Source organism: Mandrillus leucophaeus, unplaced genomic scaffold (genome assembly GCF_000951045.1).
Source record: "Mandrillus leucophaeus isolate KB7577 unplaced genomic scaffold, Mleu.le_1.0 Scaffold366, whole genome shotgun sequence".
In the NCBI taxonomy this organism is placed as follows: Eukaryota; Metazoa; Chordata; class Mammalia; order Primates; family Cercopithecidae; genus Mandrillus; species Mandrillus leucophaeus.
The window spans coordinates 585,886-599,465 of NW_012103876.1; the positions used below are offsets into that span (position 1 = coordinate 585,886).

Genomic DNA, 13,580 nt, shown 5'->3' on the forward strand with positions numbered 1-13,580 from the left:
CCCGTCTCAGCCTCCCAAAGTGCTGGGATTACAGGCTTGAGCCACCGCGCCCGGCTAATCTGCAGTTTTAATCTGGGGTCATGGAGACTTTCTAAGGCCTGCATAGTCCTGGAGGTGTCAGTTTCCAGGTCCTCCACTGTCTCGTGAGCTCATTCCTGAAGCCAGCTTCCCCGTGAACATGCCGGGAATGGGTGTATGGGTTTTCCTTTCCCACCTCCCTCACTCAGTTGCCCTTCCGCTCTGAGGTCAGCCTCTCAGCAGCCTGGTCTGTCTTCAGGTTGTTGTCCCCAGGTGCGGAAAACTCCTGGGCGCCAGAGACCATTTGAAATGTGGTTTCTGGGCTGACTTTTGTATATGTGAGATACATTTGTTTAAAGTTTTCAGATATATGAGGTCTATTTTAGTTGTCTTTTAAAATTGTTTATTATTGTTAGATAGCTGATGGAATTGCATCATGGTTAGGTTTTTTGGAAGCGTTCGGTTTGTGCTTATGAATGTGGATTCTCTAGTTGTTGACTACAGCGTGCCATTTAGGTTCTTTAGCTTCCCAGGTGGGTCTGCCGTGCAGCCAGGGTTAAGATTGAGTTCAGATCTTCTATAGCCTTCCTCATATTTTTGTCTGCTCGCTTTTACTAGTTACTAAGAGAACTTTGTTAAAACTTTCTGTGTGTGGCTGGGAAAGGTGACATGTGCCTATAAGTCCCACATACTGGGGAGGCTGAGGCAGGAGGATTGCTTGAGCCAAGGAGTTCAAAACCAGCCCAGGCAACATAGTAAAACCTCATCTCAAAAAAAAAAGTGTTAAAAAATTTCTGTATGTGAATTTGTCTGCATCTTTGTAGTTCTTTCAGTTTCTGTTTTATATGTTTTGAGGCCAAATTAGGTGCATTCAAACACTTAGGTTTATTATATCTCTAGGTAAATGGAATCTTTTATCATTAAGAGCCCCTTTTTACATTTTGTTATTGGTATAGCTACAGAAGCTTGCTTTTTTTTTTTTTTTTAAAAAACCAGTAATCAATATGAAAATAGTCGACTTTAATATTTGTAATGGTGACTGCCACCTCAATTCCTGGCTCAATACTGAGGGAAGGAGTCCGCTTAATCTCAGAAGGACTGTGCAGGTCAGTGAGCTGCTTGTGGATTCTCATCTGGAAAAGATCCCATGTGTTAGAACCTTCACAAAGAGTTTTTCTTGTGGTGATTCTCGAAGCCTTGGTAGGCACCCCAGCTGGTCCTTTCACTTTGAGATTGTTTCCCTTTGCTCCTCTGATCAAGTCAGCACACACCTTCTCTGGGGATTTTACATTGCAGCTCATTAAACTGATTCCGATTCAGTGAACTGTCACCTCCGGCTCCGTGGGTTTTTTTCTGGTATTTTTAAAGCCATGGGTAGGCCGGGTGCAGTGGCTCACGCCTGTAATCCCAGCACTTTGGGAGGTCAAAGCAGGCAGATTACCTGAGGTCAGGAGATCGAGACCATCCTGGCTAACAAGGTGACACCCTGTCCGTACTAAAACTACAAAAATTAGCTGGGCGTGGTGGCGGGCGCCTGTAGTCCCAGCTACTCGGAAGGCTGAGGCAGGAGAATTGCTTGAACCGGGGAGGAAGAGGTTGCAGTGAGCCGAGATCACACCACTGCACTCCAGCTTGGGTGACAGCGAGACTCTGTCTCAAAAAAAATAATAATAATAATAAAATAAATAAACAAATAAATGCCATGGCTGCTGCAAGGCTTCCTGACTAACTTGTTCCTCAGCCAGAGCAAACAGTGCTGAGGCAGGAGCAGGAGAGGGCGGACCACAGCTCTGCACCACCTGTGACCGTGTCTTCCTCAAAGAGCAGAAGCTTGCTTTTGGTTAGTGTTTGCATAGCATGGTTTTTCTGTCCTTTTACTTTTTCCCATTTCTTTATGTTTTAGGGTTTTTTCTTATAAATGGCATATTACTAGGTTTCAGGGGTGTTATTTTTGTTGTAAATTCATATAACATAAAATTAACCATTTTAACCTTTTTTTAAATCTTTCAATCCATTAATTTATGAAACTATTTTCTTTAGTAGGCTACACATTGACGTTGAAACAGTGGCTTGCTTTTTTTTTGTTTAAAAAAAAACAAACAACAAAAAAACAGGGTCTTAATCTGCCACCTAGGCTGGAATGCAATGGTGTGATCACACCTCACTGCAGCCTTGGTCTCCTGGGCGTGATCCTCCCACCTCAGACCTCAGCCTCCTGAGTAGCTGGGACTACAGGCACACACCACCATGCCTGGCTAATTTTTTTTTTTTTTGGTAGAAGTGGAGTTTCACCGTGTTACCTAGCCTGGTCGTGAACTCTGGGCTCAAGCAATCCACCCATCTTGGCCTCCCAGACTGCTGGGATTACAGGCATGAGCCCACTGCGCCCAGCCTAACAATGGCATTTAAAAGATGTAATGGCTATCTAAAAACATGTTTTGACTGTTGTACTTATATATCTGCACATGCAAGAAAATTAAATTTCTCAAATATTTGTTTTTTTTATTTTTTTTGTGGAGACAGGGTTTCACTCTGTTGCCCAGGCTGGAGTGTAGCGGCGTGATCTCAGCTCACTGCAACCTCTGCCTCCTGGGTTCAGGTGATTCTCCTGCCTCAGCCTCCCTGGTAGCTGGGACTACAGGTGCCTGCCACCGCACCCGGCTAATTTTTGTATTTTTAGTAGAGACGAGGTTTCACCATGTTGGCCAGGCTGGTCTTGAACTCCCGACCTCAGGTGATCTGCCTGCCTGTCTCCCAAAGTGCTGGGATTATGGTGTGAGCCACCACATCTGGCCAAATGTCTGAAATATTTCTATTGTGATAAAATGTATGTAACACAGGCTGGGCGCGGTGGCTCACGCCTGTAATCTCAGCACTTTGGGAGGCTGAAGTAGGTGGATCACGTGGTCAGGAGATCAAGACCATCCTGGCCAACATGGTGAAACCCTGTCTCTACTAAAAATACACAAAATTAGCTGGTCGTAGTGGCGTGTGCCTGTAATCCCAGCTACTTGGGAGGCTGAGACAGGAGAATCCCTTGAACCAGGGAGGCAGAGGTTGCAGTGAGCTGAGATCACACCACTGCACTCTAGCCTGGCGACAGAGCAAGACTCTGTCTCAAAAAAAAAAAAAGTATGTAACAAAGTGTACCATTGTAACCAGTTTTTAAAATTAAAAAAAAACTTTTTTTTTTTAGAGACAGGGTCTCGCTCTGTCACCCAGGCTGGAGTGCAGTGGCACAATCCTAGCTCATTGCACCCTCGAACTCCTGGACTCCAGTGATCCTCCTGCTTAGTCTCCTGAGTAGCTGGGATTACAAGGCATGTGCTACTGTGCCTGGCTAATTTTTTTTTTTTTTTTTTAATTTTTTGTAGAAATGGGTTCTCACTATGCTGCCCGGGCTGATCTCGAACTCATGGCCTCAAGCAATCCTCCTGGCTTGGCCTCCCAAAGTGCTGAGATTATAGGCGTGAGCTACTGCGCCTGACCCATTTTAACCATTTTTAAGTATACAGGTCAGTGGCATTAAGTGCATTCACATTGCTGTGTAGCCATCACCACCGTCCCTCTCCAGAACTCTTTGCTCGTCCCAGCTGAACCTCTCTACCATTTAACAATCACTCCCATCCCCACAGCCCCTGGTAACCACCATTCTACCTCATCTCTATGAATTTGACTGTTCTAGGCATCTCATATAAATGGAGGCATACAATATTTGTCTTCTTTGTCTGACTCATTTTACGGAGCATATCTTCAGTGTTCCTCCATACTGTAGTATATATCAGTACTGCATTCCTTTTTGTTGCTGAGTAATATTCGTGTGTGCATATGTGTGTGTGTGTGCGCGCGCGTGTGTGTGTCTAGACCACATTCTGTGCATTCATTCATCTGTTCGTAATGGACACTTGGGTTGTTTCCATCTTTTGCCATTGTGAATGGTGCTGCTGTGAAAGCTGGTATACAGGTATCTGCATCCTACTTTCAGTTCTTTTGGGTATATACTCAGGAAGGAGAATCTCTGGATCATATGGTCATTCTATTTTTAATTTTTTGAGGACTACCAAACTGTTTTCTGTAACAACTGCACTGTTTTACATTCCCACCAGGAGTGCACAAGGATTCCAGTTTCTCTACATCGTTGCCAACATTTGTTATTATTTATTTATTTGTTTGTTTGTTTGTTTATTAAGATGAAGTCTCGTTCTGTCGCCAGGGTGGAGTGCAGTGGCGTGATCTCGACTCACTGGCACCTCTGCCTCCCAGGTTCAAGTGATTCTCCTGCCTCAGCTTCCCGAGTAGCTGGGATTACAGGCGCCTGCCACCCCGCCCAGCTAATACTTGTATTTTTAGTAGAGATAGGGTTTCACCATGTTGGCCAGGATGGTCTTGATCTCTTGACCTCATGATCTGCCCGCATTAGCCTGTCAAAGTGCTGGGATTACAGGCATGAACCACTGCGCCCAGCCTTATTTATTTTTAAAATAATAACCGTTTCAGGCCCGGCGCTGTGGCTCATGCTTGTAATCCCAGCACTTTGGGAGGTCGAGGCAGGCGGATTGGCTGAGCTCAGGAGTTTAGAATTACCCTGGGCAACATGGTGAAACCTAGTCTCTACTAAAATACAAAAAAATTGGCTGGGCATTGTGGCGCACGCCTGTAATCCCAGCTACTCAGGAGGCTGAGCCAGGAGAATTGCTTGAGCCCAGGAGGCGGAGGTTGCAGTGAGCTGAGATCATGCCATTGCACTCCAGCTTGTGTGACAGAGTGAGACTTTGTCTCAAAAAATAATAATAATAATTTTTTAAAAATAGCCATTCCAATGGTTGTGAAGTGGCATCTCATTATGGTTTTTATTTGCATTTCCCTAATGGCTAATGATGTTGAGCATTTTGTTATACTTAGTGACCATTTGTATGTCTTCTCTGGAGAAATGTCTATTCATGTCTATTATGTGTTTTTGAGTTGGATATTTTTTGGTCAATTTTTTTAGGGTTTCTTTTTTTTTGTTTTTTTTGAGACAGAGTCTCGCTCTGTGGCCCACGCTGCAGTGCAGTGGCCGGATCTCGGCTCACTGCAAGCTCCGCCTCCTGGGTTCACGCCATTCTCCTGCCTGAGCCTCCCAAGTAGCTGGGACTATGAGGCGCCCGTCACCACGCCCAGCTAACTTTTTTCTTTTTAGTAGAGACAGGGTTTCACCGTGTTAGCCAGGACGGTCTCGATCTCCCAGCCTCATGATCCACCCGCCTCGGCCTCCCAAAGTGTTGGGATTACAGGCGTGAGCCACCGTGCCTGGCCTAGGGTTTCTTTATATATTCTAGATATTAATCCCTTATCAGATGTGTGATTTGCAAATATTTTCTCCCATTCTGTGGGTTGTCTCTTCACTCTTTTGGTCTGTTCTTTGATGTACAGAAGTTTTTAGTTTTGGTGAAGTCCAATTTATCTTTTTTTTTTTGTCTGTGCTTTTGGTGCTATATCCTAGAAATCTTTACTAAATCCAGTGTCATGAACATTTTTCCCTAGATTTTCTTCTAAGAGTTTTGACGGGTTTTTTTGTTTGTTTATTGTTTTTTGAGGCAAGTTCTCATTTTGTTGCCCGGGCTGGAGTGCCGTGGCATGAACACGGCTCAAAGCTGCAGCCTTGACCTCTCCAGCTCAAGTGATCCTCCTGCCTCAGCCCCACAAGTAGCTGGGACTACAGGCATGTGCAGTCAGGCCCAGCTGATTTTCATGTTATTTTGTAGAGATGAGTTTTCACCATGTTACCTGGGCTAGTCTTGAACTTCTGAGCTCTGGTGATCCACCTGCCTCAGCCTCCCAAAGTGTTTCAGATTACAGGTGTGAGCCACCGCAACTGCCCAGGTTTTAACTCTTAAGTTTAGATCTCTGATCCTTTATATACTTATTATTATTTTTTATAGAGATGGGGTCTTGCTATGTTGCCCAGGCTGGTCTTGAACTCCTTGGCTCAGCAAGCCTCCCATGATGGCCTCCCAAGGTGCTGGGACTATCGGTATGAGCCACTGCACCTGGCCTCTTTACTTTTCAAATTAAACTCTCTATTTTGATATAATTATAAATTCACATGCAGTTATAGGAAAAAATACAGAGATCCTAGGTGCCCTTAGGTTTTGTTTTTTTATTTAGCATTTAGTCCATTTACATTTAATGAAATAGTGATACATTTGGGTTTAATCTGCTATCTTACTCTTTATTTTCAAAGTGCCTATTCTCTGTTCATTTTTCTCTCTACTTTTAGGTTAATTTTTATTATCCTATTTTTCCTCTTCTATTAGCTTGAAAGTTATATGCTCTTTTCTCAATTTTAAGTGGTCACCCTAGAATTTAAAGTAGGCATTCGTGTTTTACCAAAATCTAATGATAGTATATACTTTACCTTCTTCCTGGACAGTGCAAGGATCCTAAAACACTTCAACTCCATTTATTGTTGTCATTTATTTTAATTATTTCTGTTTTATATCACACAACCCATTGTTTTATGTAGTCAGATATTTAGATTTTCACCCTTATAGTCACTGTATTTGTTGTTCTTCATTCCTTCTGGAATCTGACTTTACATCTGGAGGGGGATCATTTTCTTTCTCCCTGAAGGATGAAAGCATGAGTCTGCTAATGAATTCTTTTGGTTTTTGTTTGTTCGTCTCAAAATATCTTTTTTTTTTTGAGACGGAGTCTTGCTCTGTCACCCAGGCTGGAGTGCAGTGGTGCGATCTTGGCTCACTACAAGCTCCGCCTCTCGGGTTCACGCCAGTCTCCTGCCTCAGCCTCCCAAGTAGCTGGGACTACAGGCACCCAACACTACACCCAGCTAATTTTTGTTGTAATTTTTAGTAGAGATGGGGTTTCACCGTGTTAGCCAGGATGGTCTTGATCTCCTGACCTTGTGATCTGCCCGCCTCGGCCTCCCAAAATGCTGGGATTACAGGCGTGAGCCACCGCGCCTGGCCTCAAACTATCTTAATTTTACCTTCATTCTTGAAGGATGCATTTGCTGAGTATAGAATCCCATGCTGGCTGTTACCTTCCTGTATCTCCAAACATATCATTCATCTGCCTTCTTGCTCCCACTGTTTCCGTTGTGAAGCCAGGTATCAGGCTAATTATTGCTCCTTTGAGGGTCATCTCTTTTTTCCCTCTGGTTGCTTTTTCTTTAAGATTATTATTATTATTTTTTTTATGGTGGGGTGCAGTGGCGCAATCTCGGCTCACTGCAACCCCCACCTCCCAGGTTCAAGCAGTTCTCCCACCTCAGCCTCCCAAGTAGCTGGGATTACAGGCACGCACCACCACGCCTGGCTAATTTTTGTATTTTTAGTAGAGACGGGGTTTCACCATGTTGGCCAGGCTGGTCTCGACCTCAAGTGATCCACCTGCTTTGGCCTCCCAAAGTGCTGGGATTATAGGCGTGAGCCACTGCACCCGGCCAAGATGATCTGTTTTTAAGGGGAACAATAGACACTCCAGACTAACTAGATGGGGGAGGACGTGATTTGAAAAACTACCTACTGGGTAATGTTCTCTCTGCCTGGGTGTGGTATACCCATGTAGCCTGCACATGGAGCCCCTGTATCTAAAATAAAAGTTGAAATTGAAAAGAAAGAAAAAATGCTTTTGTGGCACAAGTTCTCAGGATTGCCTGGGGCTGTGCCATGGGGGAAAAAATTAGAAAAAAATACTTTCATGTTATAAAAACTATCTGTTTTTATTGTTTGTTTGTTTCCTCTATCCCTCCCTTCTTTTTTTGTGCCTAACTATGGTTTTCTTTTTAGTCATCTCCTTTGGTTTGTAGGACTTTTAAAGTTTGTGGCAGGTCTTTGAATCAGCTTTAGTAAGTGCTTAGATATCTTTAAATATTCCTTTGCCCTAATCTCTTACATCTTACTTAGGAATCCCAATTATATGAGTCTTAGTCTCTCTCACTCTTTCCTCCATCTCTTACCCACAATTCTATATCTTCCATTCTTTTGTGCTCTCGGGGACTCAGCCTAGGTTTTGTTATCTGGGTTCCCGGTGCCCAGAGTGGGAGCAGTGAGTCTGACATCAGTGAATGAATGAACCATATTGCGTCGGGATACGGTGTGTTGTTATTTTTTATTTTTTTGTGATCACAGAAGTAATGTGTTTATTGTACGTCATTCAGACATTGTAAACAGTCGCCATAATCCCCCTCCCAGAATTACCCATCATTAATACTGTTTCATGTTCCTTTACTCCTGTGTTCATTTCTCTTCATCCTCATCTGCATTGGACGTTAATGGTCTTTTTCACAGTTGCCCATCTGACAGGTCAGCATCTTGTTTGGGTTTGCCTTTCTGATGGGTGTTTGTTTAATCACTTGCTTACATACCCATCTGCAGATTTCCTGAAAGTGGATACTTGTCACCATGTGTGTTGACACCTTAGTTTTCACAAACGACTTCCAGATGGGGAAGGCCAGGCTTTCTCCCTTGCCGTAGACAGCGACCATCCCTGCCCCAGCTCACACGGTGCTGCCCTTGAGCCCCAGAGCACGACCCTGATCAGCTCTCATCCCCAGCACTGGTACCACACTTAGGCTGGGCTGGGGAGGTGAACTGGTGGAGGGCTGGGTTTTGGAGTCAGCCACACCTGGGCTGGAGGCCCAGCAGCACTGACCTGGCCTGATTTTCCTCACTTGGGAAGGCTGGTTAGCAGGGTAGGCAGCGGGTGTGGGTGACCAGAAAGGGGCTGGTGCAATTTATGTGAAAGGCCTGCTGCAGGCCCCGGGAAGTACTGAAGGCAGAGCAGAGCTCTCGGAGTCAGAAAGCCCTGGGCGTGAATCAGACAGTCCACTGAGCTGCTGTGGACAAGTTGTTACACCTCTGAATTTGTTTTCCTGTAAAATATGTCGCTCAAATAGGAGTAGTAACCTCTGTACAAGGTTCCAGGGCAAGAGCAGCGGGGATGGAGAGGCAATGGCTGGTGGGTTTGGCTGGTCACGAGGGTGAACCGTGTGGCGGCCACCTGCTCAGGAGCAGCCTGGGGCCTGCGGGCGGGGTCTGGGCCTCAGGCAGCCTTGGGACACTGTGGCCTCCCCCACCTCACCTGGTGCCCAGCAGTCTCTTACCTTCACGCTGAGAACATTTAGGGGTCTGTGGTCAGTGGCACTTGTGGCCCTGTGCCAAGGAGTGCCCAGTCTTCGCTGGGGAGGGAAGAGAGGTCTGTGGGGCAGGGGCCGTGCCGGGGTTGCCTCCAGCTTGCTGGAAGGCCCCGGGGAGCTCTGAGCAGCCCGTTCTGCTCTCCCTCCAGCCCTGCTTCCTCAAGGACTGGGAAATGCACGTCCACTTCAAAGTCCACGGCACAGGGAAGAAGAACCTCCATGGAGACGGCATCGCCTTGTGGTACACCCGGGACCGCCTCGTGCCAGGTGGGCCCTGCGGGGCCCCAGGCCGGGGGTGGGCACGGGCATGGCTGCTGGCCCCCCAGGGAGGTGGCGTGGGGCTGCCTGTGGCTCGTGGGGCCCAGCGTCTCTCCCGTTAGGAAAGTGCTGCTCCCGTGGATGAAGTCCTGCGCCTCCGGAAGGAGCCTGGCTCTGAAAGGAAGGCTGCTGAGGGGAGAGGAGCAGCTGGGCCCTGCAGCTCAGCCCTACACCCTCGTTGGCCTGGGTTTACCATTCGCAACAGTTACTGTTGTAAAAAAGCCGAACATGAAGACTGTGTGGCTGTGACTGCAGGTGGCCCACAGACCCGGAGGTGTCACCTCAGTGGCCCTCCACAGAGTGTTTGCGGCCCCGGTGTAGAGGATGGAGCCTCCGGAGTAGGGCTGTCTCCTGTGGCTCACTGTGTTTTGTAAGCCAGGCACCCCCTTGACCCCTACCTCAGTCCCCTCCCAGTTCAGCCTTCAGACTTGAGTCCTCTGTGTCACACGCCTAGACTCCCCGCTTCTGGGGAGAAAGCCTCCGCTTTCTCCTCTCACCATCTCTTCTCTCTCGGTGAATGGCCATTGAGTTGGGCTCTCTTGCCCCCACCCACATTGGCATTGCCTGCCTTTCAGGTACCCATGGGACAGCTCCCGTTTCTCCCATTGTGAGAGCATCTCCTTGTAATTCTAGGGCCTGTGTTTGGAAGCAAAGATAACTTCCACGGCTTAGCCATCTTCCTGGACACCTACCCCAATGATGAGACCACCGAGGTAGGCCCCGCTCTCTCCTGCTGAGCAGGAGAGGAAGGACTGGGCAGTGGGCTAGAGGAGGGGGCCCTGGGGCTTCCGTGGTCCCGGCACGAGAGGAGCCTCCAGGGATTGGGGCGGCGGGTGCCCCTGCTCGCCCCACAGGCTGGGCTGCTTGTGGAGTAACCGGTGTCTTGGTCCCAGCGCGTGTTCCCGTACATCTCGGTGATGGTGAACAATGGCTCCCTGTCCTACGACCACAGCAAGGATGGGCGCTGGACTGAGCTAGCGGGCTGCACGGCTGACTTCCGCAACCGCGATCACGACACCTTCCTGGCTGTGCGCTACTCCCGGGGCCGTCTGACGGTGAGCCGGCTGGGCGGGGGGTGCCGATCCCACAGAGGCTCAGGAGGGCAGGCTGCTGTCCTGCGAGGTGCTTAGCGTGCTGGGCCCCGCAGGTGATGACCGACCTGGAGGACAAGAACGAGTGGAAGAACTGCATTGACATCACGGGAGTGCGCCTGCCCACCGGCTACTACTTCGGGGCCTCCGCCGGCACCGGCGACCTGTCTGGTGAGTGGGCCGGGCCAGGCACTGGTTCCCAGCCCGACTCACCCTGAGGGACTGGGAGCTTTCCGTGCAGTTGATTGCCTGCCTTCGTGTGATTTCTGGACTCAGCTGACTGTGGTTCCTCCTCTTCCTTTCGTCTGTAAATGGCCTGTCCGGGCCTCAGTCCTTGAACAGCCCCTTGGCAACCTTCCCCGTCAACAGGAGGCATTGGGTCAATTAGATTTGGGTGACGTAGATTCCCAGATTTATCTCCAGCTCAGACCGCTCCAGACCTGCTCAGCCCTTGTGCCCAGAGCTGAGGCCACGTCTTGCCCTTCAGGATGTCAGTGGCACCTCTGCTCCTCTATTTGCTTGCTGTCTTTCCGGACCCTTTTTTCTCTCACATGGCACCTCTGGTCCATCAACAGTCCCTGTGGCTTTATTTTCACAGCATGTCCCACCACTTCCCACCCCTCCCTGACTACCTGGAGGCTTCAGGCCACCAATATCTCACTGGAGCCTCCCAAGTGATTCCCTCCTTCACCAGCCCCCAACAGTCTCCCCCGAGCACAGCAGCTAAGTAATTGCCTTCAGCCGGTGTGAGGCCTCCTGCTGCTCTGGTCAGAGCCCTGCAGGGGGCACCAGGGCCAGGGCCTCTGTGCCAGCCCTGCCACCTCTGGCTCCTCGCTCACTGCTCCCCCTGCCTACTGTGGCTTCCAGCTGCTCCCTGGATGCGCTTGTGCCCTCCTGCCCCAGCTGTTTCACTCTTGTCTCCGAGGGCCTTGCTCAGATGTCACCTCCTCAGCGCAGCCTTCCCTGATTCCCTTGTGGAACGTCGCGCCCCCTCCTGTAGTCCCCAACCCACTCCCCATCACCTTTGCCGGCTTTATTTTTCTTCATAGTATTTACCATCTTTGAATCTACCGAGTAATGAATGCTGTTGTCTCTGGCCCTCCTGCTCAATTGTAAGCTCTATAAATGGCTCTTGTTTGGCCCGGGGCAGGTGCTCGGTGAGCACTGGGGTGCCTCTAACCTGCTCAGGCCTCACTGGTCACCAGGCCATGGTGGCCTTGGCTGCGGTTCTCGGTCTCTCTTTGGGTCCCTGAGCAGGTGCCAGGCCCAGGGCCAGCTCCTGACCAGAACTGGCACCTGACACGGGGGACCTGACATGGGTGGTTTATCCTCAGGATGACCCATTCCAGGGCCTGTAGTCTGCCCACTGCCCAGGAGCCTCCCACTCAGCAGAGAAGTGCTTGGGTCCACTCAGACCCCAGAACATCCATTGTTTGGGGGTTTTTCAGTCATACGCCCAGCAGAGGAGAGAAAGGTCTAGTAAGCACCCCTCCTGTCTTTCGTAATTTCCAGCTCGTGCCTGGCTGGTTCTCCTCCTCCCACGGTTGCCTGGAACTTCGTCAGACTGTTTCAGCACTTGTCTTCAGAGGGTTCTCGATAGGTGCAGAGCAGCACCAGGGCTGTGGCCTGTGGCAGCTCTCACAGCTGTTGGGAGAGCCCAGCACAGAGTGGAAGAGGCGCCATGAGGGGAGCCATGTCTGACCTCTGGTCAGGGGTCATCAGTGCCAGGCACCTTACGGGTGATGTCACCTGATATATTTTTAGGCAGATAGCTGTCTCGCTCCCTTTTTACTCAACCATTGGGAGTTTGAGAACTAAAGGGATTTTTCCTGAGATACGAGCAGGAAGCAGCAGAGCCCAGACGGGAACTGGGGCCTGACTCCAGGGCCTGACTCCAGGGCTGGTCCTTGTCCTGCAGGGCCATTCGCTGTCTCTGAGGGCTGTGCATGTTCAGCTGTCACACTGCGCACCTGGCCGAGCTCTTGCTCAGTAGGTCCTCCCTTGGCTCCAGAGATTCCTGCTCCGTTAAACAAGGCCTTTCCTCAGATTCCAGTCCCAGGCTGACCAGGACCCACGTGTTGACTTTGAGCCTCAGCCTCCTTGTCTCCACAATGGAGTGATCCGTCAGTGTCAAGCCCGAGCTCTTTCCTGCCCATGCCATTGGACAGAGCCTTTCTCCCGGTCTCCTCAGGCACAGCCGCTGGCCTCCGTTAGGCTCAGGCCCTTAGCTGGTTGCCGAGTTGTTCCCCTACAGCCTGTATGTGGGTCTCTGTGACAAGAATGTCTGGTGGCTCCTGCCCTTGGGAGGCTCAGGTGACTGCTGGTCCTTCCTGGGTCTGTTTTTGAGCACGTACTCTGCAGGCAAGCCATCTTCTGTGTGGTGTAGTCTCATGTACTTGCCATGGCAACCACACAGATGGAGGTCATCACTCCTTTACACATGAGGAAACTGAGCCTCAAAGAGGGCATCAGACCCCAGGATTTAGACCCAGACGATTCTGCTTGTAAAGCCCTTACTGTTTTCTCTTCACTCTGCCTCCCCTCAGTTTTTTATTGCTGGGGAGTGGAGGGAGCTGGGAAGAAAACAGGCCCTAGATGGGCAGGGCGGCCCTCTCCCCGGGGGCCTGGCAGGTTCACTGGTTGTGGCAGCAGCTTCCCTTAGGGGAGGGGCTTGGGCCACATGCCCTGAGGCTGGCCTCCAGGCTGTCACAGGTTTATTCCTGTCCTCCAGACAATCATGACATCATCTCCATGAAGCTGTTCCAGCTGATGGTGGAGCACACGCCCGACGAGGAGAGCATCGACTGGACCAAGATTGAGCCCAGCGTCAACTTCCTCAAGTCGCCCAAAGGTGCGTGTGCACGGCCCCGCCCCCCCGGGCCTGGGCGGCCTGACCCGGAGTGGGGTGAAGCCAGCCTGGCGATCTTGTGGTCCAGTCGTGGTTGTGGTGATTGTGGTCTGGGCTCTTGAATCAACCCTGTCCTGGCAAGCGGCACTGGCTGGCCCTGTCTGAG

At 49.8% G+C, this 13,580-nt stretch overlaps 2 protein-coding genes across 2 annotated transcripts in view; both read left to right on the forward strand.

The window, feature by feature from the left end:
- The window catches only part of LMAN2 (lectin, mannose-binding 2), a 27,645-nt gene that overhangs the window by 11,213 nt on the left and 2,852 nt on the right, over window positions 1-13,580 (forward strand). Inside the window, exons 3-7 of the mRNA XM_011989970.1 lie at window positions 9,307-9,424; window positions 10,109-10,188; window positions 10,369-10,530; window positions 10,623-10,737; window positions 13,298-13,417. Of these exons, the coding sequence (XP_011845360.1) occupies window positions 9,307-9,424; window positions 10,109-10,188; window positions 10,369-10,530; window positions 10,623-10,737; window positions 13,298-13,417 (595 nt within the window). The remainder of the gene's footprint in view (window positions 1-9,306; window positions 9,425-10,108; window positions 10,189-10,368; window positions 10,531-10,622; window positions 10,738-13,297; window positions 13,418-13,580) is intronic.
- MXD3 (MAX dimerization protein 3) overlaps window positions 10,400-13,580 on the forward strand; it is a 26,967-nt gene continuing 23,786 nt past the window's right edge. Inside the window, exons 1-3 of the mRNA XM_011989968.1 lie at window positions 10,400-10,530; window positions 10,623-10,737; window positions 13,298-13,417. The gene's annotated coding sequence lies outside the window, so the exon portion shown is untranslated. The remainder of the gene's footprint in view (window positions 10,531-10,622; window positions 10,738-13,297; window positions 13,418-13,580) is intronic.